Source organism: Leucopleurus acutus (assembly GCF_964270905.1).
Source record: "Leucopleurus acutus genome assembly, chromosome: 1".
In the NCBI taxonomy this organism is placed as follows: Eukaryota; Metazoa; Chordata; class Mammalia; order Artiodactyla; family Delphinidae; genus Leucopleurus; species Leucopleurus acutus.
Genome location: NC_139142.1, coordinates 92,957,306 through 92,983,756, shown reverse-complemented (window position 1 = coordinate 92,983,756; position 26,451 = coordinate 92,957,306). Strand labels below are relative to the sequence as shown.

Here is a 26,451-nt window from a genome sequence, read left to right as displayed (position 1 = left end):
GATTACATTATAGAAAGTGACATAAAACAAATACCCAGCAAATTTCAAAAACTTTCTTGGTAATTTCCATCAAAAGAACCAATCATCTTACCTAAATATTTGAGATTTATTTTAGGTGACAAAACAAATTTTCCAATGCACTTGGCAGCCTTCTCAAGCAATTCCGATTTAGGATAAATAGAATAGACTGTATGTACACATTCAAACAGAATAGCTACAGAAATAAAATATTATAATGTCAGGGATCATATTAAGGCATAATAAAAGAATATATCTGTGTAGAACTCCTAACAAAACAAACTAATTGGAAGGTCAGTTTTAGTCAAAAATCTTACTTATGGAAATTTTTCAAAGATAAGAACTTTACTGTTTTCAGGCTTTATACAGTTGTTAGGATTACGTTACCACAGTACAATTTAAAGAGAATGATATATATTAATAGATAAGAATGATATATTCAGTCATGCAACAAGTATTTTCTGAAACTTCCTATGAGCCAGACATTGTTCTACTAGTATGGATACAGCGGTGACAAAAACCCCTGCCCTCAAGGAAATCACATTCTAACAGACACATAAGTAATACATTCATTGTTCCCATATAAATAGATACTTCCAACACTCCTTGAATGCTTAAAATAATTTATTCTTAGGCATTTTCTACCACTTTTACATAGAAACTGTATATGTAGTTTATTTCAGTGCAGTTTATTTCAACATAATCATTTCAGGATGCTCTAGCATTTATTTCAAAATAGGGCCACTACTCAAAAATCTTCAAACCACTTTTCAACAATTAACCTCCAAGGATATAGAAAATCTACTGAACATCTTAATAGTGTTCAAATTTGATTTTCTGGTCTCATCAAAGATCTGATAGCTATAATAGATGATCAAAGTGGATACTAAAATTTTTTTCAAACTCTCTTAAAGAGCATAAGTCAAAGAGCTGGAGCTTCGCCATGGTAAAGAAGAATCATTTAGGCACCATTAAGTCCTGCATGTCCTGTGGAATCACAGAATGAGAAGTGAGACACAGAATCAGCAGACTTAAAAACAGTTCTACTATATAGTTGAAGCATATCGTGTCTTTGATAGAATCACTCCTGCTCTTTTTCCAAAAGCTTAAAACGTAACAATCAAACATTTGTGTACAGGATATAAGATAGATCCTGAATATTCAACTAACTATGTTTTACACTGCTAAGCTGCCTATCAATTGATACACATATAAATTTCTGGTAAAAAGCTTTACATAAATAAATACTTTCTAAAGAAGGAGAGAGAAAAGAAATCAGAAGGAAAGATTTTTAAGAAATAAACAACTCTTTAAGAAGGGAACTGACTTTAATTAAAGGAAAACCTACAAAGTCAGTCAACTGAACCTAAAAAGATTCTTTATATATCCAGATGTTATGCTGTAAAAAGTCGTTACTCTGTGCTATGAAAAAAGCTGATTTTATGACTTCACGAAGTAAACAGAGAGAGCCTTAGTCAACTAACTTAACTAATCAACTAAGGCAGGAGTAGGCAACACATCGTTAAACACAGCCCTCTGCCTATCTTTGTAAGCTGTGAACTAAGAATGATTTTTACATTTTTTGAGATATAACTGACATATAAAATTATTACTTTTAGGTATACAATTACATTTTTAAAGGTTTAAAATAAACAAAGGAGAATATATGACAAAAACCTATATGACCGACACAAAACCTAAAATATTTACTATCTAGTCCTCTTTTCAGAAAAAGTTTGCCAAACCCTGAACAAACGTGCTAGTCCTAAGTAAGATTAAAAATGATGATGTTCCATTTTCTATCATAACTGACATATTTTCCTTTATGGATTTCTACCATTTAGAGCTCTCCTATCAAGATGTTTTACTGACAACAAAAGCTTCTCATTACCCATCTAAAACCTAAACTTTTATATTTAGATGCTCATAAGATTTCTGAAAAGCTAGTTTAGGTAAAATTAATAGTTCAAAAATTGCACTTATTAGTCAACCTAGGCATAAATGAGCTGAAATGAACTTAACAGGTTTTTAAAATTATTTTTAAATAATTTAGAGGCTAATAGCCTTTATTCTCCAACTCTACAAAAGTCTAAGTCCATAAATGAAAAAGCAATTACTCTGCTGTCTCCTCACTGCAGTGGTTAAAAGAATACAGTAAGTCCCCTAGGTACGAACCTTCAAGTTGCAAACTTTCGAAGATACAAATGTGCCCCTGTATGCCAGCGGTTGTACTGTACTACCGTACTTTTCAAGGTACTGTACTGTAAGATTAAAAATGCTTTATTTATTTTTGTGTTTGTTTTTTATGTATTATTTGTGTGAAAAGTGTTATAAACCTATTACAGTACAGTATATACAGCCAACTGTGTTGGTTGAGTACCTAGGTTAACTTTGTCGGACTTACGAACAAATTGGACTTACAAACATGCTCTCGGAAAGGAACTTGTTTGTACGTAGGGGACTTGCTGTAGAGCCTCTAAGGATTTCTAAAGGTAAAATGCATCGTGGAGGTTTGTTTACTCTTCCAGAGGAAGCCAGGTCCTAATCAAAATACCATCAAGTAAAAAATTAACAAATTAAAACTTAATAACATTCTAACATTTGTGACACTGTGGTTTTATCATAGATATTTTGGGTAGGATTATGCACAAAATTTGAAGAAGTTCTACTGACACTGTATCCTTCAGACTAGACTTTACTTTCATTTTAAATAAGTTAACTACTGTCACCACTCTGGCAGGGAGATGCGGGTACCATGCAATAAGGGTGGCAGTCCGCTCTGCCTCCTTTAACACTTGGAGAGGCAGGGGATGCTGGTTCCTCCTGGATGGGGGATGGAAGTACCCTGCCTGGAAGAGGGAGGGGCACCCCGTTACTGCTCCCTATACGACCTGCATTGAGATTAAGGGGGTGGCCCTGGTATACGTGACCAGTTTAAAAGCCCTAACTCGTCACTAGACTTCTTCTAACGCCACCTCAGGAAAGATGGGAGGGGTACCTCATTATTCCCTGCTCCTGGATAATGTGAAATCCAGGCTTCCCACATCATTTCCACTGGCAATGCCAGGGAGGGTCCCCCTTAACATCTGGCAGGGATGAAACTGCAGCTGCCCCTCTTGGTCTTCACCACTAGCCCCGTGGGAGGGTTGGGGCACCTCACTGTATCTGGTGAGGGTGGAAATCTTGACTCTCCATTCAGCCTCTGCCGCTGTGGGTGGTCCACAGTTTTTTCTGTGTGATGCTTGACTGTAATAGAAGAGCTATTGTCTAAAAGTTTTCTATCTTGCTAGTTTGCCCTTTTTCCCTTAGTCCTTTGGCTAGAGAGCAGGCTTTTTTCAGGGCACTTTTGTCTGCACCTGTTGGCATTTTCAGACTGCTGGCTTTTCAGTACCCAGTCTGGGGTCTATGAGGCAAAAAGAAAGCCCAGGGTACTCACCTTGGTGTTGTTCCTTGAATGCAAAGGTCCCTAACCAGTCTACCTTCATTTATCCACCTTTCAGAGTCTTATATGTTTATTTTACATATAATGTCCAGAGTTTTTAGGTGTACTTAGTGGGAAAAGTACTTCTATCTACTTTTGATGGTTCTACCCCTTATACTCCATTTTATGTAATTCTCCCAATTTACCAAATAGTTTACTAAAAATGTCTTTCTCATCTTATCAGTACCCTGCCCAAAACTATTCCATACCTCCAGATTTATACAGTATAAAGTTCCTTTGGCTGCCATGGGAGGACCTCCACAATATGGGCTTCCCACTGCTTCACTATGAACTGTCCAAACAGGCTGGCAAGTCACTGTTCTCTGAAACTGTTTTAAACCCGCCTGCTTCTGCACCTTCTCTCATGTTCCCTCTGCCTTAGAACCACTTTTAACCTCCCTTCTGGCTATCTTAATCCTATCTTTCAAGGTCCTATTACATCAATAAATCTTTATGTGCCCTGAAGCCCAGAGTGATCTTTATCACCTCTGGATTCCTGTAATATTTATTGACTTTATCTCCCCTTTGCATTCTGCCTTATACTGATATTATGCTTTCATAAATAAGTTATCTTCTCCATTATACTGTAAATTCCTTGAAGGCAAAGATTATATTTAATACTTCTTCATATCCTCTACATCACTTTATGCAATGCCTGGCACATAGCAGATACTCAGTAAATGCCTCTGATGTGATTTATTTCTTGATTTGACACTAAGTTATAATAATGAAACTTTCATAAAAAACAGTTTAAAAAATACTAAGACTGAAACCCAATAAGATAACTGATAAAAGTAAAATAACTTTCTCTTCCTTCAATTAAAACATATTACTCACTGAGTAATCCAGTGCCAGATACTGGGATATGCTGGCCAATAAGACAGACACAGTCCCTGCCCTTATGAAGTTTATAATTAAAATTCACATTTTTAAGTAATAAGATATTTATATTAGGTTTACTAGAGAACACTCTACCATTGATAAACTCACTGTAAGCTATAAACTGTGTCAGTACAAATACGGGGGGAAATGTAGAACAAAGAGAAGATAAATAAAGGAAAAAAGGGAAACAACAGAAACTAAGTTTCTCTGGCAAGATGAAACACTGGACTGACAGACTACAAAGAAATAAACTGTTGGCACTGGTCCCAGCAATCTTAATAAAAGAAGGATATCCTAATGGAGAACATTAAAAAATATTTCCTCAGGTATACAGTATTCTCTAAATCGAAAGTAGTAACAGTGGTTATCTCCAGGAGGGGGAACTGGGTGGTGGGTCATAAGGGTCAAAGGGACACTTACTGTTCACTGTATACCCTTTTGTACCTTTTGAATTTTGAACCATGTGCATATATTACCTATTCAAAAAAATTTAAAAATTAAAGCTGAAATGTCAATTACAGAAAGAAAAAAAAACTTTCTGCAAGGAAGAAAAGCAGAAAATTGATTTTAAACAGAATTCCTTGAGAGCCTTTCAAACCCTTATCCTAGACCATGATTATATCTCAAGCAAAACTTTTTAATTTACTTTAGCTGCCTCCAAAGATTCTGACACTACTCTGGATACACTGACAGCTCCTAGCCAAACCACCTGCCTCAATAATGATCATCCTTATCTCTGGCACCTTATTCTTCTCATTACATAGCAGGATCCTAGATGATGTCAACTATTCATTATATTATACACTTATAAGGGCAGGGCCTGTGTCTACCTTATTCTTCCCTTAAGCTCCCACACTTACCATGGAGGAATACGTTAAGTCAATCAACTCTTTCCTCAATCTGTACCTAGTTTACAAATTAAATTTTTGTTTTGTAGGCATTCAATAAATACTGGGTGAACAAATGAATACAACACACTTATTACCTTAATTACCATTTATACACGCAAAACATAAATCTATGCTTCAAAATTTACTATCCCAATTCACTACCACGTGCATTATTTTTTCCATACTAGTCTTATGCATGCAATCCTTTCTTTTTATTCCTACTGCATTTTTGTCAAGCACTTTTATTACAGTTAAACTAGTTCAATTTCTGCCCTCTAGTCTACTCTGCACTTCTACAACCATTGTTCTTAAAGATCCACAGTTTACCATTGTCTGAAAGAACAAGTAATGCTCTCCATCCCCTACTTCACGGTATTTTACCAGATTAAGAAATGACTTCTCATTTGAGTTATACCTCTCTATACCTCTTCTACTGCCCTTCTCCATACCAGGTGAGATTCAAACTGTTTTACTTCTATCCTTTAAATGTCTCCAAATATCCCAATTTCTTCAACGAGCTTTTTCAGGCTGATCAATAAAGAACTAACAGTTCTTCCCTCTGGCTATTAAGACTGGAAGTTTTTTTGGTTACTTTTCTCAGTTCTCCTCCCTCCTCCCCCATTTTACTCTTGTCTCTTATCACTAAATTACTTTGTAAAATTGTATTTAACATAAATAGCTATTGTCTCTTCATTAAAAAGTACATTATTCCACATCTATATATTCTTATCTATATCATACTCATCCTTCAGTTATCTTCTTAAATATCACTTTTTCAGAAAAGCCTTCCTTGTTCTCCCTCTCATCTAAGACTAGCTGCTGTATTCTCCAGAGTACCTTGTAAATTCATTTCTGTAATATTTCTAGTACCTGTCCCCTTCCATCTATTTAGGCTGTGAGCTCAACGATATTATTTTATTCACGACTGTATTCCAAGCATCTTTCACAGGGTCTGATAAATAACAAAAACTTAAGAAATATTTGGTGACTAGTTGACTGATTATTTCATTTAAGAACTGTCTTAAGTATGGAATGGACCTACTAGGTTATCTTCACAGTCAATTAGATGCTTGATGGACATTTTCAATACAGAGACAATTTCTCTTTAAAAATAAAGACTTGAAAAGAGAGACAATTGTAATAGTCAATTTAGGTCAACATTTAAACAATAGCGTAATTTCAAGTTATTTTTATTAGTTATTCAATGCTTCCAGTGAAAAATAGTAATCCCAAAACCACCTTAAAAATTAACATTTAAAATTCTATTGAAATTTATAATATTCTAACACAGATTTAGCTATAATACTGAAAACATTATTAGTCATTAGAGCAGCATTTACATATGTTACCTACCATATGTGACATTGTGATTTAACTCAGCTCTTCGTAAGGATTCATCGAGAACATCATACATTAATTCACTTGTCCTGTTTAAAAGATATTTTATTTGCAGTAGAATTATAGTATTATAACCCAATAAAACATAGTTTTTCAAACTTCTCTCTCTTTAAAACTGAGGATCTACAGAAAAGAAGTGAAAGAAATTCATTTTATGAATTGGGAATTTCACTTCTTAAAGATTCCATTTGTTCTTTTTCATGAGTTTAACTTCCTGCTTTATCAAAGCTGACTAGTCAATGAAGAGATAAGTCAATCAACTCTTTCCTCAATTTGTACGTACTTAACAAGTAAAGTTTTTGTTTGGTTGAACATGCTATCTTTTATAATTTTCTTCGTAATATAATATTTCTACCTGTTTAAAGTTACTACACTAATACTTTATATAACCAGATTACTCCAGACAGTATATTATCTGTATTTCAAACACTTAGTTTTTAAAAAATATTCAAATACTAGTCTTTCTTTGAGCAGTACCAGGTTCATCAGAAAGAAAATTTTAACTTTCATTTATGTTAAATATAAAGAAATTATATTTTGTGGAACTAACAGATTAAAATCATTCCTATGTCTTTATGGTCACTGATTACAGTTATAGTTACTGGGTTGAGGTAGATACTATACAAAAATGCAGTGTTTTATAGAGCCCTAGCACTCTGCCACCAAGCCTTTTCTCCAAGGAAAAGTCCTCTCCAAGAGGCCAATGTGAAAACTATGGCTTCCCAGCTGATATTTTTGTATGTTTTGTAAACTCAAAAAGCACTAATAGAAAAAAGCACCATCAAAACAGAATACCCAGGGACTTCCCTGGCAGTCCAGTGGTTAAGACTCCACGCTTCCAATGCAGGGGGCACAGGTTCAATCCCTGGTCGGGGAACTAAGACCCCATAGGTCACGTGGCGTAGCCAAAAAAAAAAGTAACAACAACAACAGAAAAAACCCCGACCCACAGAATACACAGTTGTTTCTTACAGAGAAACTACACTATAAAACAAACAAAAAGATGAAAATAATCTGGGGCTATACAAATTACATATCATGTATGTTACAACTTTCTCAGAAAATGTCTTTTTTCCCCAAATATACAGTTGTAAAACTCAATATGAAATGCATGTACTTCTATTGCATCTTAACTAAAGTATAAATATCCAGTGAGAATCCAGAACCATATCCTAAAATTCCTCATTTTATTATGTAAGCATTTCTTGCACAGACAACAACCATATAGTAGACATTACAAATCCTTCCCTCCCCAAATTTGGTAATACTACACTTAGATTATGGTACAGTTGCCCAATTTTAAAAGCCAATGTCTGGCATAAGAGTCATAATTAACCACATGAAATGTGGAAACGTTTGCAGACATGATTGAGCTAAATGTTAATAACCTAAGGAGCAGAATGCTATAAAACACAAGAAAATATTCAAACAATACATATAAAAGACCATAAATATAAGAGATTTTTCCAGTAAGTTAATTCTTTCAATTAAATACGTTAGAATCCTGTTAAAAAATTACTTAACATTTTTACTTTGCCACATTGAGCTAATCATAACTTAAGAAATATACATTAACATAAAATCTTATTAGAGTTCAAACAACAAAGGAGGGAACGAACATTCTAATGTTCCATAACGTTATAAGAGAGTTCTACTCTTTATTCATTTAATTAAGCCTAATTTCTATTCAACTGACCTCTCTGAACTCTATTCAACATACTCATCTTTGTACATATTCTTCAAATTCATCCATGAAGGAAAGAAGGAAGATAATGAGTTAATGAATTTAGTAAATTCACTAAATGCCTCCAAAGTTACTTCCTGACAACATATGATGGCATTAAATCCTTTTGGACCAGTGAGGTCTGAATGCATTACTATGAAATTCATGGTTTTAAAACAGAATTCTAGTGAACTCCAACTAGAGCTCCACAATAGGACAAACATTTCCAATGTGTGTGTCTGCTCCATCAACTCCAGGTTTTCACCCTAGGTTTCAATCAAGGTTGAGATTCATAAACATAGAAAAAAGTAAAATAGCAACACCAAGAGTGATATAGCCCAGTTATCGCTCATCAGGAGCTCACCAAAGACGGATGCTGACATGACACTGAGGAGACATTACTAGGAGCAATAATAGCCTAGAGGACAATCCCTTAGTAAAGTGAGACTAAAGAATTAGCATATAGGAGTTCCCTGGTGGCGCAATGGTTAAGAATCCGCCTGCCAATGCAGGGAAGCCCTGGTCCGGGAAGATCCCACATCCTGCAGAGCAACTAAGCCCGTGTGCCACAACTACTGAGCCCGTGGGCCCTAGAGCCCGTGCTCCACAAGAGAAGCCACTGCAATGAGAAGCCCGTGCACTGCAACGAAGAGTAGCCCCCGCTCGTGGCAGCTAGAGAAAAGCCCACACACAGCAACGAAGACCCAATGCAGCCAAAAATAAATAAAATTTTTTTAAAAAGGATTAGCATATAAATTGTACCCTACTGTATAAAACAAAACCACATCTCTAAAGTCAGAACCTGATCAATAGTATTTTCTCAAGACAGAAACACATCAGGGGCTCAAGCCATGGTCCTTGCTCTCAAGGGGACCAAATCTAGTTGCTCTTGAACAGTTTAAAAAAAAATTCTTAAATAAAAATAACAGGTGTGCACACATGCACACACAGAGAGAGAAAGAATGATAAAGCAAATACAAATAATTGATGAACAGAGGTAGAGAGGGCTCCCTGTACTATTCTTGGAATTTTTCCGTAAGCTTGAAAAACTACAGCAAAATTAAAAGTTACAAAAATATAAGTAACTGGAAAGGCACCCATAAAGTTTAATAAAATTACTGCCTAAAAGAGTAATTCAAACAAATGAATTGTTCCAATTAGAGCAACAGGGTAAGCAAACTATAGTCTGCATGCCTAATCTGTCCAGATGCCTGTTTTTGTATTGGCTACAGGCTAAGAATGGTTTTTACATTTTTAAGTGGTTGAAAAAAATCAAAAGAATAATATTTCATGACATAAAAAGATTATATGAAATTCAAGTTTTAATGTCCTTAAAGAGTTTTTTTGGAACATAGCTGTGCTCATTCATTTACATATTATCTATGGCTGCTTTTGAGCTGTATACAACAGAATTAAATGGTTGCAATAGACAACATATAGCCCACAAAGCCTAAAATATTTATCTGGCCCCTTATAAAAAAGTTTCCCAAGCCCCAAACTAGAATGGTTAAGAAAGTTTCATGGAACATATGGAGCTTCAAAGGTATCTTGCACTGTGAGTAGGACTGAGATAAGCAGAAAGCCAGGATTATCCCAGCAACCTGAATTTTTACACTTCTTATAGTGGCTTATTTATCACTATTAAGTCAATTAAGCATTGGGAGAAGCTGGTTTATCATGAAACCTCTAGATGACTAAAGCCTATCAAATTTACCTAGAATAGTTTACCTTTGATCATCTTTTCCTAGAAGTCCTAGTATTCTCAACAGCTGAATTTGTAACCATGGTGCTGGTACACTGTGGTAATTGAAATCTACGGGGAGTTTTCCTCCAACCACTTGCTTCAAAATTGTTACAAAACTCCCAGTCAAGTCTTTATATGCAGATGAATTCTCCTACATCCAAAAAACAAAGTAAAGCAAAACAAAAAACTTTCTGTTAATAATAATGTCTTAAAAATAAAATAGACCTGGTTGAAATGCCATATAGAATCTAACTTAATACATGCTCACTTAAGAAGTTTCATGTTCATATTTAAAGAAACAGTCCTCTAACTGTGTAATTTCTTCCACCATGAAACTCCTCTGGCTACCAGATCCAGAGGTGAATCATGCCCCAAAAAGCTTCCACCACTTCCTACTTCCTATACAGTTTAATCACATTTCCAAAGTTCTATAATTACATCTTAGAACCTTTAAAAGCTAGTATCAGCAATTAAAGCAAAAATTGAAAAGAACTGGCATACTGAAAAAAGCAGTAATACCTCTACTTTTGATGAAAACCAAGGTCTGTTTCCAATCTCTGAATTTTGTTTTCAAAAGACTTCTCATGTGATTGAACTAAGTATGTTCCAGGTGGAAGAGCATAGCCAAAATTACTCAAACATTTAAAACCCCCAAAATCAGGAAGCTTGCTTATCAAAAATTAATTAACTCTATAGTATTTAAACATATTTGTGATTCTGAATGAGTATGCCTTGATTATCTATCTGACTAATCTCTTAGACTGGGGAAATTTTTTTTTCATCTTATTTTTTTTAACTGAAGTGTAGTTAATACAATACTATATTAGTTTCAGGTGTACAACATAGTGATTCAGCATTTATGTATATTACGAATTGATCACCACTATAGGTCTAGTAACCATCTGCCTGAACTGGGGAAATTAAATACACATTCCTCAAAATGAATGTTAGACTCTTCATTGTAATTTTTACTGTGTATCAAGGACAAATTTTTGGAAGGGAAATAATAGCTCTTTCAGAGTTTAATAAATGTTAGAGAAAAATAAGATTTAATATCAATTATCTATTTATACCACACTATTTCGGAGCACACAATGCATAAAAGTAAAGACAACCTTCAGTTTATGTAATTTTTAATTGATTTCAACAGCATATTCCATTTCATTATGATGTATGATGAAATCTCTCACAAGTATATACTTTCAGACACAAAGGGTTTCAGGCAATACACTGGGGTTGAATTAGTATAAACCCGTATCATCATTTAGAAAAATTTTTTACCATAATATCCAACCCCCCTTCCTCCTCCAACACAGTATCAACGTATGGAGTCAACACTGTAGACTATGCCTTGCACGTTCTCCACCAGCTCTCCTCATTTCTATAAATCGTTATATGTATCCCATGAAGTTGTATAAAAGGGAGGCACTGCTTGAAAAACCACAAATCTGAAAATTTCAACCACTTTCCAGAGTTACCATTTTTCCATGCTTCTTTCATAACATGAAAAAATTTTAGGCATAAAAAAAGACTAAATCTATAATTTGTCTACAACTCATGCCATCAACAACATGCAAAAATTACTATTAAAGTGTCAATAATACAAATTTAAATGTGACTGAAGCATTTTACTGAAAAATATGAGTTTTCTTTTAATTACATAATTACATTTTTCTAATGGTAGCTACTCAGTACCTGCTCAAAATGCCAACTTACCTTAATCATCCTAAGGTATATGTGCAAGGATGCAGCCATGACCCCAACATCTCTGTCACAAAGTGCTTTCCGAAACTTAATATGGATATGCTGTACTTGATTAGGAGCGATAAGATAGAATTTATATAATGCTAGGACAGCTTTTCTTCGTATAATCTCCCTAAAGATAAAAAATAAAATCTAAATAAACCATCTGAATTATCAGGCATTTATTAGTTTGAAAAGATTATGGACCAGATGATTGTAAAATACCAGCTGTTACCTGAAGCTAAAAAGAAAGAATTACACATTTATTATTAATTTTTTATTCTAATCTACCAAACTATAAAAGTAGTTATCTCTAGGAGGTAAGACCTCAAGAGACTTTAACTGTCCATGTTATATATTTCTCTAGTTATAAAATTTTTTGGTAACAAGCATATATTACTTTTGAAACCAAAACAAACCAGGAAAGATAAATTTGTTAATTCCCTAATTCCATTTTTGAAAGCCATATCTGTAGAAATTGGGAAAAGAATCAACAGTAAATTTAAATGAGTGAGAGGTAATTTCTGCCAATAACATTAATCAGTCTCTTCATCAATATTAAAAGTCTCCTTAACATTCTAGCTTTTCATATTTCTTTTTTTACATCATGGGCAAACATACTCCAAATACTTGAGGGGGGGCAGGGGAGTATAAGGGGGACTTACATTAAAAGATGTTACTCCTCTCCTTGCCCAGCTCATGTTTCAAAAACCTCATTACAATGAAGAGGAAAGTATACACAAGTCTTGCACTTCATTTGTAACAGATAATGTCTAGCACACAAGAAGCAAAAATAAAGAGTTGCTATCCTATGAACATAATGTAGTTTCCAAGGAATTATATTCTTTGTTTTTGTCTCTTATGCCTATTTCCACATAGTTCATATTTGCAGACTATGCTGGCAGTGCCCACAAGAGCAGTACAGAAGTATTTATTTTCAGGGTTCCTTAATATGTATTTCTGTTACCTAAAATCATAGAATCTCAAAATTGAGATTATTCAGTGCAATCCTCTGTGTTTCACTCAAGAATACTTTTTATAAGATTCCTAACAAATGGCCACCCAGCCTCTGCATTAACAAGCAACCTACTATCTTCCTAGGTAAACTATGTCATGCTGGAAAATTCTTTTCACATAAAAAGAAAAGCAGATTAACAAAAGATTTGCCATTAGTATTAATACTACAGTAACTGTAAACTATATCCCAATGTATTGCTATTGGGCATTAACCAATATGAGTTCCGGGAGAGAGTAAGTAAATGACGTGAGGAAAAAGAATACAAACTCTGAACAGGCTCAGGAATCCCTAGGTCTGGCCCAAAGTGGTGGCAATAACACAAGATACCAAAAAACCTGGATTCGGGCTGTGAGTTTGGCGTGCTGAAATATAACCAGGGATTCAAAAGTCGAGTCCAAGCCCTGTCTCATAGCTTCATTGTGATATCTACTGGTTTATCTGTAGCTCTGTCCCACAGCTCTGTCTTTAGCTCTTTACTCCAAAGCATGGAGTTAGGTATGGCCATAATTGCAAAAGGAGAGTTTCAGAAAGTCTAAACTCTAACTGGTAGAGGACAGGAAAGGCCAGGACTTGAAATGACAGTAGATGGGAAGCAATAAGGAAAAAATTGAAAGGGTAAATGGGAAGCAACAAGGAAAAAATTCAATTCTTTGAAAGATTTCATACAAAGGATAAGTATGGCTACCACAAAACAGTGGTGGTATGGAAAAATTTCATAAAAATATGCTCTGCTGTGATCATATCAACCTCTAATTATCTAAGAAAGGCTAATATTTTATTTCCAGTAATTAATTTTCCATACCCATCATTTGTTCTAAACACAGATTTGATATAAACAAAATATTACAAGTCTGAAAAATCTCTGAAGTTATTCCATAATTCTTAGAAAAAGCTATCATTTTTAGCTGAAATATTCATGGTCCGAGATTTAAAGAACACAAACCATAAAACAACATTTTAAGATCTTAGAACACTAAAAATACTGACTTAAGCATATGAAATATTATGAGTAACAGAAGAAATCTTTATCAAAAATGTATATATAACTAAAATACTGCAATCACAAAGGAAAAATGGCAAGTGACTGTAAACTTTTCCCTAACTTTAAAGATTATGAAGTTAAGGGGCTTGGTCAAAAACAAAATAATTCCAAATGTGGTGAAAAAGTAATCAAGTTGAGAAGGAGAGAGTTAAGGAATCATACAAGATTAGCAAAATACAAGTAAAGGTTCATTTGGATATATTCTGCTATAAAACAGAATTTGAAAGCTGCAGTTTTTATATAAAGCATCCCCAATACATTGAAGGTCTATGTTCATAGCACTTGAACCATTTCCATATGTTTTCCATTACTTCACTTTATCCTCAAAACAACTCTGTGAGAACTAAGGATCTTCAACCAACCCCATATAGCCAAGAGAAAAACAGGACCCCTGATGGTTAGCAGAAGAAGTGGGAAGAAAGCCAAGGATTCCTGATGCTAAGCCTCACTGACTCTCAGTTTAACTTTAGAAAGTTGCCTAACATTTTTCTAAACCCACATAAAAATAAAGGACAATAAAGGACAAATATCAGGGATTTTTGCATTATACCTGGCAGTCAAAGAATATCCTCTATCCTGGTAGCATTAAGTTAAAGTTAGAATAAACTTCTGAGTATAAACTTTCCTTTTGAAATATGTAGTGTAGACACCTATCCAAAAAGAATTTACTTACTTAGAATGTTGAAGTTTATCTTCTATTAATGGAAGAACAGCTGGAATCATTTCTCGAGGGAAAATCTGGCTGACGATAGTAAGTGCCATACATACTTCTACTAGGTTAGTGCTCTGCAAGTCCTAACATTATTAAGCAAAGAAAACATTCAGTGCAAATTCTGAATCTAGGGACATTGAGCTCAACATTGCAATGGTCCTACACACTTAATAGTTTTCTACTAACTTTTTAAATTAATTTGTACATTTAGGCTTACCTCATATTTTATAGGAATATCCCTGTTTCATTTGCCTTAATAGAGTCAATAGATAAAGATAGCCAAAAGGCAACTGAACTAAAGGAGACTGTATTTCTGTCCTGACAATGACCAAAGTAGTCTTCCTTATTACAGCCTTTAAAACTTTTCTAAACTAGTAACAGAATAATTTTATGAATTCTTCTTGTTAATCAACAATATGAGTGGAAGTTTAAAAGGAAGCAATTCTTGAATATATACGATAAAATGCATGCATTCATATATACTTACATAAGCACAAAGTTTACAAACCGTTCTAATAGAACCCAAAACTACGTTTTTGAAAGTTTGCAAAAGTTTAAGCTACTAGTAAACTTGAGAGTATATAACTTAATTCAGAAAGTATTGATACTACACACCCACACACATACTCTCTCTCACATATCAAAAGACTGAAACAAGATAAACATGAAAAAGCTCAACAATTCAATTATACTTCATTACCAATTTTGTTTAAACGTTTAACAAGAAACAATACTGTGTATGCATTAAATTGTGTTTTTATTATCTGTACATTTCAGTTACCCAATTAAAGTCTGTTCTTCTTTAAACTGACTTTCAGAATTTAAAAGACTTCAATTATTCAGTTTATATCACATCCCTTTAAAACAGATCCTAGAGAAAAAGACAACAGCATGGAAGATGCATCTGACTAAGAGTCTGGAGATCTGAGTTATAATTCCAACTCTGCTTTTTTTTTAATGTATTCTTTTACTGAAGTATACTTATTTATAATATTGTATTAGTTTCAGGTGTACAGAACAGTGATTTAGTATTTTTGCAGATTATACTCCACTATAGGTTATTACAATATAAATGGGTATAATTCCCTATGCTGTCCTTGTTTATCTATTTTAAATACAGTAGTTTGTTATCTATTAATCCCATACTCCTAATTTGTCCCTCCCTCTCTCCCCTTTGGTAACCACAAGTGTCTTTTCTATGTCTGTGAGCTTGTTTCTGTTTTGCATATACATTCATTTGTATTATTTTTTAGATTCTATATATGTGATATCATACAGTACTTGTCCTTCTCTGACTTATTTACTAATATTTAATTTCAATAGTATTCTCTAGGTCCATCCACATTGCTGCAAATGGCAGTATTTCATTTTTTGTGGCTGAATAATATTCCATTGTGTATATATACCACATTTTCTTAATCCAATTGTCTGCTGATGGGCACTTGGGTTGCTTCCATGTCTTGGCTACTGTAAATAGTGCTGTTATGAACACTGGGGTTATGTATCTTTTTAAATTAGTGTCTTCATTTTTTCCAGATATATACCCAGGAGTGAAATTGCTGGATCATGTGGTAGTTCTATTTTTAGTTTTTTAAAGAACCTCCATACTGTTTTCCACAGTAGCTGACCAATTTACATTCCCACCAACCGTGTACAAGGGTTTCCTTTTCTCCACATCCTCACTAACATTTGCTGTTCACAGACTTTTTCATGATAGCCATGCTCAGTGAGCTGATACCTCATTGTGGTTTTGATTTGCATTTCTCTAATTAGTGATGTTGAACATCTTTTCATTGCCTGTTAGCTATCGACATGTCTTCTTTGGAAAAATGTCTATTCAGGTCTTCTGCCCATTTTTTCATAGGGTTGTTTGTTTTCTTTTGATATTGAGTTGCATAAGCTATTTGTATATTTTGAATATTAACCCCTTGTCGGTCCCATGATTTGCAAATATTTTCTCCCATTTCATAGGCTGTCTTTTTGTTTTGTCAATTATTTCCTTTGCTGTGCAAAAGCTTTTAAGCTTAATTAGGTCCCATTTGTTTATTTTTGCTTTTTCTTCTGCCTTAGGAGACTGATCCAAGAAAATATTGCTACAATTTATGTCAAAGAGTGTTCCACCTATGTTCTCTTCTAGGAGTTTTATGGTTTCAGGTCTTACATGTAGGTCTTTAGACCATTTTGAGTTTATTTTCATTAACTCTGCTTTTTTAAATTAAACAATAATAACAGCAGCAGTAGCAACTATTATTCTCTACAGTGTTTCATTTAACCCTAACAACTTGGTTAAGTTCTATTATTATCCTCATTTTACAGATGCAGAAACTGATATAAAAGATCTTTCTCAGCCCATTCTATAAGCCTACCTTCTTTGAAAAATACCTAATTTAATACGATTGATGAGAAATGTCAGATGCCTGAAGGAATAATTTAAGACTTCATATTAACCAGCATACAATACAATACCTTTACAACTGTATTCACAAGGAGAAGCAACAGTTCATGACTTTCATGTAGAAATAAAGAAACAGCCAAATAACCTATAAAATTTGAGAGGAAAAGTCTCATAATTACCTGCCAAAAATTAACATTTCCCAAGAAGTTAAACAAAGCAATAATATATTCCAAAATTTAAGTGTCAAAGATACCAGTTACAGGTAAATATAAAAACAAATAGTAAAATAACAAGGTTCAAAAAATTCAGTAAGGAAGATTTCAGATGTTCTTCATCCTGAAGTCTTTCACAATTAGGTATTTCACAGGATATAACTGAAATGGAAAAGAGGCTATGTGCACCAACTTAAAGTCCTGTAAATAACATTAGGAATATATGCCTTCCATCTTCTGTGCAAATCTCTACACAATCAATACATTTTCTGTCTTATAGCCAAATATAATTATTTAAAAACTAATAGCTACTACAGTTAATAAATAGTGAGTTACTAGCTATTTGTATTACTGAAGGAGCTACCTGATACCAATTCATATGACGTAAATCATCTATTAGCCATAAACAATACCTTATTTTCTCAATTTGACGATAAACTATTGAATGAATAAAAGTTGTTGAGGAAAGAAACAATGTCTACCACATTAAATGTACTCATTTACTTAAGTACTTTTATTTTAATAATATCAAAATATTTAAAAATACAACTTAAAATTGAGGAAGTACATTAATACACTGACAAATACCATGTGCATGGAATCTAGATGCTCCATGTCATTTTCCTGTCACCCTTAATTTCGATAAATTTGTTAGACAGTTACTGTGGGTTAAGTACATTACAAGCCTCACCTCATTTAATCCTCACAACAACTCTATGAGGCAGATATTATTATTATCCCCAATATAATAATGAGGCCCCAAAAGGATAACTGCCCAAGGTCTACAGCTACTACATGGTGGAGCCAAGACTACAACCCAGCCAGTAGGAGTTAGTTCATGTTTTTAATCCCTATGTTATTCTGCCTCTCACACAGTCTACTTTAAGACCTTATTCCCTGACTCCCATCCCCATTGTTTTTCATTCTTCTCAATTCTTCCAGCCTTTTTATTAGGAATTCTAGTGTTAACTATCCCTATTACTACCCAGCATCCATAATGTGTCTGTTGGGGAAGATGGGAAAACTGTTAAAAATTTCCTGTTCTCATAACCAAGGAGTAGCAGCATGATCCACTGCAACATCTTCACTGAAGGTCAGAGGAGCAGAGCTATCACTCCCACAATCAGGAGAGACAAAAAAGAACAAACCAGGACCAGGAAAGAGAAAAACCCTAGACAGCATTTAAAGCAGAAATTAGGTCTTATCAGATTACATCTGTTCAGCTAAGATATCACCCCCTCTCAAGTCACCAATATCAAGATACAAGAACTAAGATCAACAAACTAATCCGAAGACCACCTCAAAACCTTATGAAATCTTAATTCTATCTGTTAAAAAGAATATCCTATTTTGACAATCAGGGAAAACAAGGAAACTGTTTTGATAATCAGGAAACAGGGAAAAAGATATTCTGTGATTCAAAAAATTTTAAAGGTTTCAGGAAAACAAAGAATAACAACTATGATTATAGAATACATTTGATATGACTAAGACTGAGGTACAGGATAGGAATACAGGCTTTGACTCATAGAAACTTGGGTTTATATTCTGGCTTCACCATTTAGTAGCTCTATGACCTTGGAAAATTGACTTGACCTTTCTGAGCTTCAGTTTTCTCCTCTGTCAAACGAAATAACATCTCACAAGATAAAGCACCTAACATAATTCCTGACTTAGTGGGTACTAAGATTTATTTACTCAGCAGTATTCATGTGAAAAATAAGAATGCATTATCCATCAGAGAAAGCACCAAAGCTAGCCTTAGAAATCTCAGGAGAGTAGATGAGGCAACGGTACTGGAGTAAAGGCATAAAAAATTTAAATGCTACCTTAAAAAAAACTTCCACTCATTAGCACACATGAAGAATACCTGGTACCCACATACACGTCTTTCTAGGTGTCAATAAAATACCTTCCTAAGGAAGATCATGAATCTCAGTAAAATGACTGTGAGGTTTCCTTAGTCACTGTAACTATGAAATAACCCACATACAAGGTCCTTCACATTATTTATTAGAGCAAAAAATAAAAACTACCCATATATCCACCAATAGGGACCTAGATGAAAATACTACAGTACATCCATCCGCCCACTGAAAACTATGCAATTGTATAAAAGTATAAAGATGTCAAAACAAGGTGCGGAGTAATCTCTGTAGCATGCTATCTTCTGTGTAAGAGACAGTATTTGAGTGTGTACTCATGAATTTGCTTGTTTTTTCAAAATGAAACAATGGAAAGATTAATCAGAAACTAATGAAAATAGTTACCCATGGGGTAAGGGGCAAAGCTGGTAGAGGGGTTAGAGATAAAAATGAAATTTCTGACTATACCTTTTTATCAGGTCTGAACTTTTGGACCATGTATAAATTACAAATTACACATGTAATTTTTACATATTTTAAAAATAAAATTTAGGGAATTCCCTGGCGATCCAGTGGTTAGGACTCAGTGCTTTCACTGCCACGGCCTGGGTTCAACCCCTGGTCGGGGAACTAAGATCCCACAAGCCGCGTGGCGTGGCCAAAAAAACCAATAAAATAATAAAAATAAAATTTAATTGAAAATGGAAAAATTACATGAAAGTCTAAAAAGCAAAATACAGCAACAGATGTACAAAGTATAGACTATCTATTGTTTTCTAAATTTCCTGTTGTTAGGGATCTCAGAATTAGTTTGGAAAAGACATGAAAAGACAAACACCATAAGACAACAGATGGTAGGAGCCACCTGAGAGATCACAGAAGAGTTAAAACTTGGTTTGGAATACAGAAAGGGAGAGACAGGATGCCAGAGGACACTCTACTTGGAGGGAAGAATGTAACAAATCTAGAAGACAAAAGAGTATTTTCGGTGGAGTGAGATTCAACAAGTGGAATACTGTGTTCATATAGTCTCAGAGTCTTTACCAAGACATCTCCCACGCCGTACCCATCATCTGACAGCACAGGTCAATATAACTTGAGAAGAATGTTGGTCCCTGACAACATGACACTATCAACTTCTTTGAATAAAGAACATGTTCTACTCCTATATTATTCCAAAGTGCTTCCTTCTTAAGTTTCTGATATAAAGCTGTACATATATGAATACAAGATTTAAGTCCTTGTTTTCCTAATAGACTTAAAGGTTGATTATAGAAACAAAATTTTTTAAAAGATACCTCAAATCCTCATAGTTAACAATTGTGAAACTAGGAGTAGGATATCGAAAATTATTCAAGTCAATTTCAGTTTTTATCTATTAAAAAAAATCATCCCTTATCATTAAACTGATGAGGTTATACAGACCTTTTAAAATCAGCTTTACTGAGGTATAATTTACATATAAGAAAATTCACCCTTTTAAGTATATATAGTTCAATGAATTTTGACAAAGTCATCTAACCACCATCACAAGAACAGGCAATTTTTCATCTTTTCCATAACTCCAAAACGCTATGAATCAGGAAAATTGATTCCATTTTAGGCTGTGAGTTTTTGAAGTGTTATCTTTTAAAGCTTTGGAAATCACAAGGCAGTGTTCTAAAAACATACTACACACCTGCGACCATTCACTTTATATAATAGCCAGAACTTTAAGGACAACATTAAGTGCAAAAGTCTTAAACACATACATACCTACTCTTTTTTCTAAAAGGTTTCCTTGTTGTGCCAACTTGATTGCATGTATGTAACCAAAGGAAGCATCATATCCAAGCATTTCACAATATATAAGTCTCACCATACATTCCTTCATCATTTTCTGAAAAACAAAATATCCAGTAACAGTATAAATAAATAGAATCCTTTGACTTTTTTTTTAGTATGTTGTAATCATTTAATAGGAGAGTTCTTTAATCCTGGCACTGAAGAAATAACATATATAAATTAATCACCCAAAGTCAGACTTTATAAATAAATAGTTTCTCCCAAATTTAACTACCAACAGTACACATTTTAGTAAAATTATCTCAGTATTTTGTTACTGGAAACAATACAAAATAAATCAAACGTAGCTATTTCTAATTCTAGGTGTCCCTCGCATAAAATTTGGTTATGTGACACACATGGTCCTCAGACAAAATTTCACTCGTGGTACCCTAACGTGGCTTCTAGAATGCAGCACATCATTTTAACATACTTTGTCAAATGAAAGCATCCATAGAGTTCCCACAAGTTGGTAATAATTTCTGTAATGAAAATATTTTTCACATTTAAAGACTAAATTGCACCTGGAGTTTCTTCAGAATTACTGTGCTATATTATAATAGGCGATAGTTTGTTTTATAAGCATTATTTTTTCAACAATTCTCACAACTATTATGATTTCATTAATGGTATAATCATTCCAATATTTAACTTAACTGGATCTTTCAATATTTACAACACGAGCTAATAACTTGTTTTAAGAGATTCTATAAATCTGTTTTCTTAGTATGAGAATATCTGCATCAATATTTATAGCCAATTTTAATCAACAATTTAAAATATAAATGTGTTTCAAAATAAGAAAAGCTCAGACTATTTTAATATCTAAAAATTAATTAGGTTGATATATTACAGGATTACTGAATCACAAAATGCTTAAGAAACAGTAAAATAAAATGTTTTAAAGAATAACATTTAATATTTCATATATATTATATACAGAGAGTAGATTTTATAGATATATATATACACACACACATGTACATGTAAATATGAAGAGTTTAAAAATAAACCATAGGAAAATCTTAAGGGAATAATGTTTAATGATTTAATTTAGGTCCCTTGTGTTTAATAAAAGTTAATCCACCAGCACATTAATTAAAACTACTAAACACTGAGAAAACAAGCTTAAAGTATACTGGAAGTCTCTTCAAAGGCTTCTACATCAATGAGTGAAAGTGTTCATTTAAGCCATTAAGTATCAACCCTGATTTTGTAACATTTTATCTCATAGTTTTTCAAAAGTCATTATGGACTTTAAGTAAAATTCTATTGCATTTACATTATTATTCTCTTATTTTTGGAGAAGAAAATGTTTTTCCCAATGCAGGAATTCACTCTAATAGATTTCTTTAACAAATTATAATCCAACTTCTACATGACCACCTCAGGGACAGACTATTCTGTAAAGTATGCCCAGAGCTGGATGGCCATAAATATTATAAAATCTTCCTTCAAACTCTGGCTCCCTAACTTCTACCTACTTATCTTAATTCTGTCAACACCAGGTTTATGCCTGGTAACATGAAAACTGTATTTACTGATGCCAATTATAGAAAATGGAAATCAAACTAAATGAAAAGAGAGAAGCCATTTCTCTGTAACATTTCTATCAAGTATCATAACACACAGTGATTTTATACATACACATAAAAAATATACATATCTATACACACACATACATATACACATACACGCATAGATCCCATTAACTATGTTTTGAGTTTCATTTGTCCACATATTATTATGACCATAGAAGGAAATATATACATTCTCTCAGACTTTACAAGTGTTATTCACATACATAATCATGTATTCATGCAAAATGATCACCACAATATTTTTATTAGAAGTGTATTCCACAGCAACTTACACAAAGAAGGCACTCACAAAATATTTCCTGAATAAACGTTGCTTGGAAAAATCTCATTATCTGAAACCACATAAAAATTAAAAGAAAAAAAAAGTAGGCCTTAATCTAACTATGTAGGGACAGTCCCACAGTCCTACAGTGGTCTGCATATGGTGGTCACAGCTTAAATAGTTGCTGAATGAATGCTGTTTGAAAATCAAATTATATGGAACCAAGTTTTTTAAAAACTAGATCCTGATTTAGCTATTGTGCAATATACTCAGTTTTACAGCAAGAAAATCACTTTTCTACCTTGTCAGCCAACCTATATTCCAAGATGTGACAGTAAAATGAGAGATTTACAATATATCAATTCAGGTCTGAAAATACTATTTTTTTACTTTTTTTTTTTTTTTTTGGCTGTGTTGGGTCTTTGTTGCTGTGCGCGGGCTTTCTCTAGTTGCAGCGAGCGGGGGCTACTCTTTGATGCGGTGCGCAGGCTTCTCATTGCAGTGGCTTCTCTTGTTGCAGGCTCTAGGAGCGCAGGCTTCAGTAGCTGCAGCACGCAGGCTCAGTAGTTGCAGCACGTGGGCCCTAGAGCAGGTGGGCTCAGTAGTTGCAGTGTGCAGGCTCTAAGGCGGGCCTCAGTAGCTGTGGCGCACGGGCTCAGTAGTTGTGGTGCATGGGCTTAGCTGCTCCATGGCATGTGGGATCCTCCCGGACCAGGGACGGAACCCATGTCCCCTGCATTAGCAAGCAGACTCCCAACCACTGAGCCACCTGTGAAGTCCCCTGAAAATATTATTTTAAATGATGTGTCCTAACCTTCTCCCAGTGCACAACATTAAAACAATAGGATCAGCCTTGGGGTCCCAGGAGTCCCACATTTATGTAACTATCATCATGTTGGCACTGAACTGACAACAGTCAAGCAAGTCTTGCTCTGGTGCAGCCAGTCAGCAATAAAAGGCTAAAATTAATGTCTGACTTGTTACCATCCATAACTGATCTTGACTGTGATAAATTAGATTTTAGCAACTGATCAATTAATGCCACTACTGGACCAGATTTCAAATTCAAAATGTGCTGGCACTGACTATGCAAACTTACCAGAGTTGTAGTAGGAGCAGAAACAGTTGCTTTCAGATTACTCAGTTCCTGCTGGATTAATTTCTCTTCCTCCTGAAAAAATGAAAATATTTGAATGCATGAATAACCATCTTTTTAAACTGTAACAGTATTTTTAAAGGGAAAAATATAACTTATAATATTTTCAATAAAAAAGATACATTATTTTAAAGGAGAGTTACAAAAATTATGCACTTAAGATTTGCCTACAGGCATTTCTCCAACTCTCAGAATCATTCCTGGAAAGAATAAATATTTTCATGCTAACTCACCATTCCTCTTTTCTTCACTCAGTTACTGTCCCCTTAAGGACGGGTTAGCAGAAAACCTTTTTAAAAAAAAATTAACAGTGGAGAGAAAGTAGAAAAGCAATTCTTTATGTAGTGGCCCAGAATAAGGTTCTCACACCTTCTCCTTCTTCATGGAATACAGAAACAGGGTAAGAAGGCAGAAACAGAAACTGCTCTTTTCCCCTTAAACTATACTCTTCTTCCCTATCCTTTTTTCCTTATTCTTTGCATCCTTTCCCTCACTTCCCATCTCTCTCTCACACACACAGAATAAATAGACTAATATGGTTACTTCTACTGTCTGCATTGTATTTCACCTCCTTAAGCACTTGAAAATTGACCCCAATTTTGACGAATATCATGCTATCTTTAAATTACACATTGAATTAGCAGGTGCCCATTAGGTGACTAACCAAGAATTAACAATGCTAGTGAAGTACAGCTACATTTAGATACCTTATGTACAGTTTCAACCTGCAGTTTAAAACCAAAAGTATTGGGCTTCCCTGGTGGCGCAGTGGTTGAGAGTCCACCTGCCGATGCAGGGGACACGGGCTCGTGCCCCGGTCCGGGAAGATCCCACGTGCCGCGGAGCGGCTGGGCCCGTGAGCCATGGCCGCTGAGCCTGCGCGTCCGGAGCCTGTGCTCCGCAACGGGGGAGGCCACAACAGTGAGAGGCCCGCGTACCGCAAAAAAAAAAAAAAAAAAAAGTATTTTATTTCATTCAGCCACCTCATAAAAACTAGCAAAGGACAAAATTTTAAGACAAGCAATATCAAGTCTACAAATAATTGTTTTTTTGTGATTTTTGAATGTGAAGCAGATCCTCCCCAGTACATCATCTTATTTCAGTTTAAAAAAGAACGTTTTTAAACCCAAAGAGCACTTTGAAGAAAAACCTTCTCTGTGTCTTTTCTTCTCTCCTGACACATATTTCATTGTATACTGCTTACAGCTGTCTTAAGCCCAAGATGAAGGACCAATTCCTTGGGAAAAGGAAATGTGTTTTACACTGTTTCTTTAGGGTCTAACACATAGTCTCTTCCACAAATATCTTTTGAACAGATTTTGACCTACCACATGATCTTTTTTTAAGATACAAAATCCCTGAAGCTTTGAAAAGTCTGTGGGAACTTAAAAACTTCCATTATAACTGCTCGTTTTCAAAGCCCATCTGAGGCAGAGACTTACTCAGCAAATAGTGCATTTGGGGAGAATTATGCTTTTTCTTTGCCCAACCCGTAGGTCTAACCTAAGAACCTCAAGCTCCCCAAATATACTGAACAACAGGTTCAAATGGCAGGGTCTGTTCTAGTGTATGACATCTAGCAGTTGAAAGAACCGGGAGCCAGAAAGAACCCGAGTGCGAAAGAAACTTTTTAGAAGAATAATGCTGACATTTCCATGGCACCTGGTAGTTTCACACGCTCGATGTCTCATCTAACTCTCGAAACAACCTATGAAATATGTATTGGTACTCCGCTATGTCAACGTTCAAGAAACACACGGAGGCTCAAAGATTAAAGATATCTGCCCCAGATAATAATGAGTCAGTGTCAGGGCCAACCGTGGAAACCCGGCCTCCCAGCTGTCAGTCCGGGCAGCAAAGTGACGCTTCCGGACAGACGCCAGGACCGACAGACACACACGCCTCATGGCCAGCCCCGGAGGCTCGCCGCCGGACCGGAGCCTCCCAGCGAGGGGGCCTCCCCGAGGCGCCCCTGACCTCCCGGCCCGGAAAACACCTACGTGCTTGGAGGTGAGAGCGGTGATGCCGCGGACCAGGCCGCCCAGTCGGGAGGAGAAGGACGCCTTGGCGGCCGCGGGCCCGCTAGCCGACTGGTTCTGCAAGAAGAGTCCCGGCAGCGCCGTCAGCGTCTTCTCCACAATGTCGCTCATCGCCGCCGCCGCCACCCGCGCTCCGCTCACCGCCCGGCCTCATGCCCAGGCCCTGCCCCGCCGCCTCCCCGGCCACCGTAGGCACTTCCTGTTTGTCTGAAAAAGAAATCTTTATTCGCGTTCTGCGCGGACAAGCACAGTGTCGTTCTAGAGAGACGCCGCGGGAGGGCGCGAGAGTCCGCAAGCGAAAGACGCGCGCCAAGCCTGTGTGGACGTGGTCCTCCTGTGGAGGAACAGAAGGGCCGGACGCTCCCGGTTTCGACGGCAACCCCTGCGTCCCGAGCTTCTCTGGGTTCTCCTGAGGTAGCCGCTGCCGTCTGTCCCTCTTATACTTC

General features: G+C 35.3%; 1 protein-coding gene across 1 annotated transcript in view; it reads right to left on the bottom strand.

Annotated features, from left to right (window-relative positions):
• AP4E1 (adaptor related protein complex 4 subunit epsilon 1) overlaps window positions 1-26,146 on the bottom strand; it is a 66,260-nt gene extending 40,114 nt beyond the window's left edge. The window contains exons 1-9 of the mRNA XM_082840953.1: window positions 25,967-26,146; window positions 23,910-23,981; window positions 20,879-21,002; window positions 17,118-17,191; window positions 14,613-14,734; window positions 11,853-12,012; window positions 10,121-10,287; window positions 6,625-6,698; window positions 92-214 (exon numbers count right to left, since the gene is read on the bottom strand). Of these exons, the coding sequence (XP_082697079.1) occupies window positions 92-214; window positions 6,625-6,698; window positions 10,121-10,287; window positions 11,853-12,012; window positions 14,613-14,734; window positions 17,118-17,191; window positions 20,879-21,002; window positions 23,910-23,981; window positions 25,967-26,116 (1,066 nt within the window). The 5' untranslated portion in view covers window positions 26,117-26,146. The remainder of the gene's footprint in view (window positions 1-91; window positions 215-6,624; window positions 6,699-10,120; window positions 10,288-11,852; window positions 12,013-14,612; window positions 14,735-17,117; window positions 17,192-20,878; window positions 21,003-23,909; window positions 23,982-25,966) is intronic.
• Window positions 26,147-26,451: the final 305 nt, after the last annotated feature.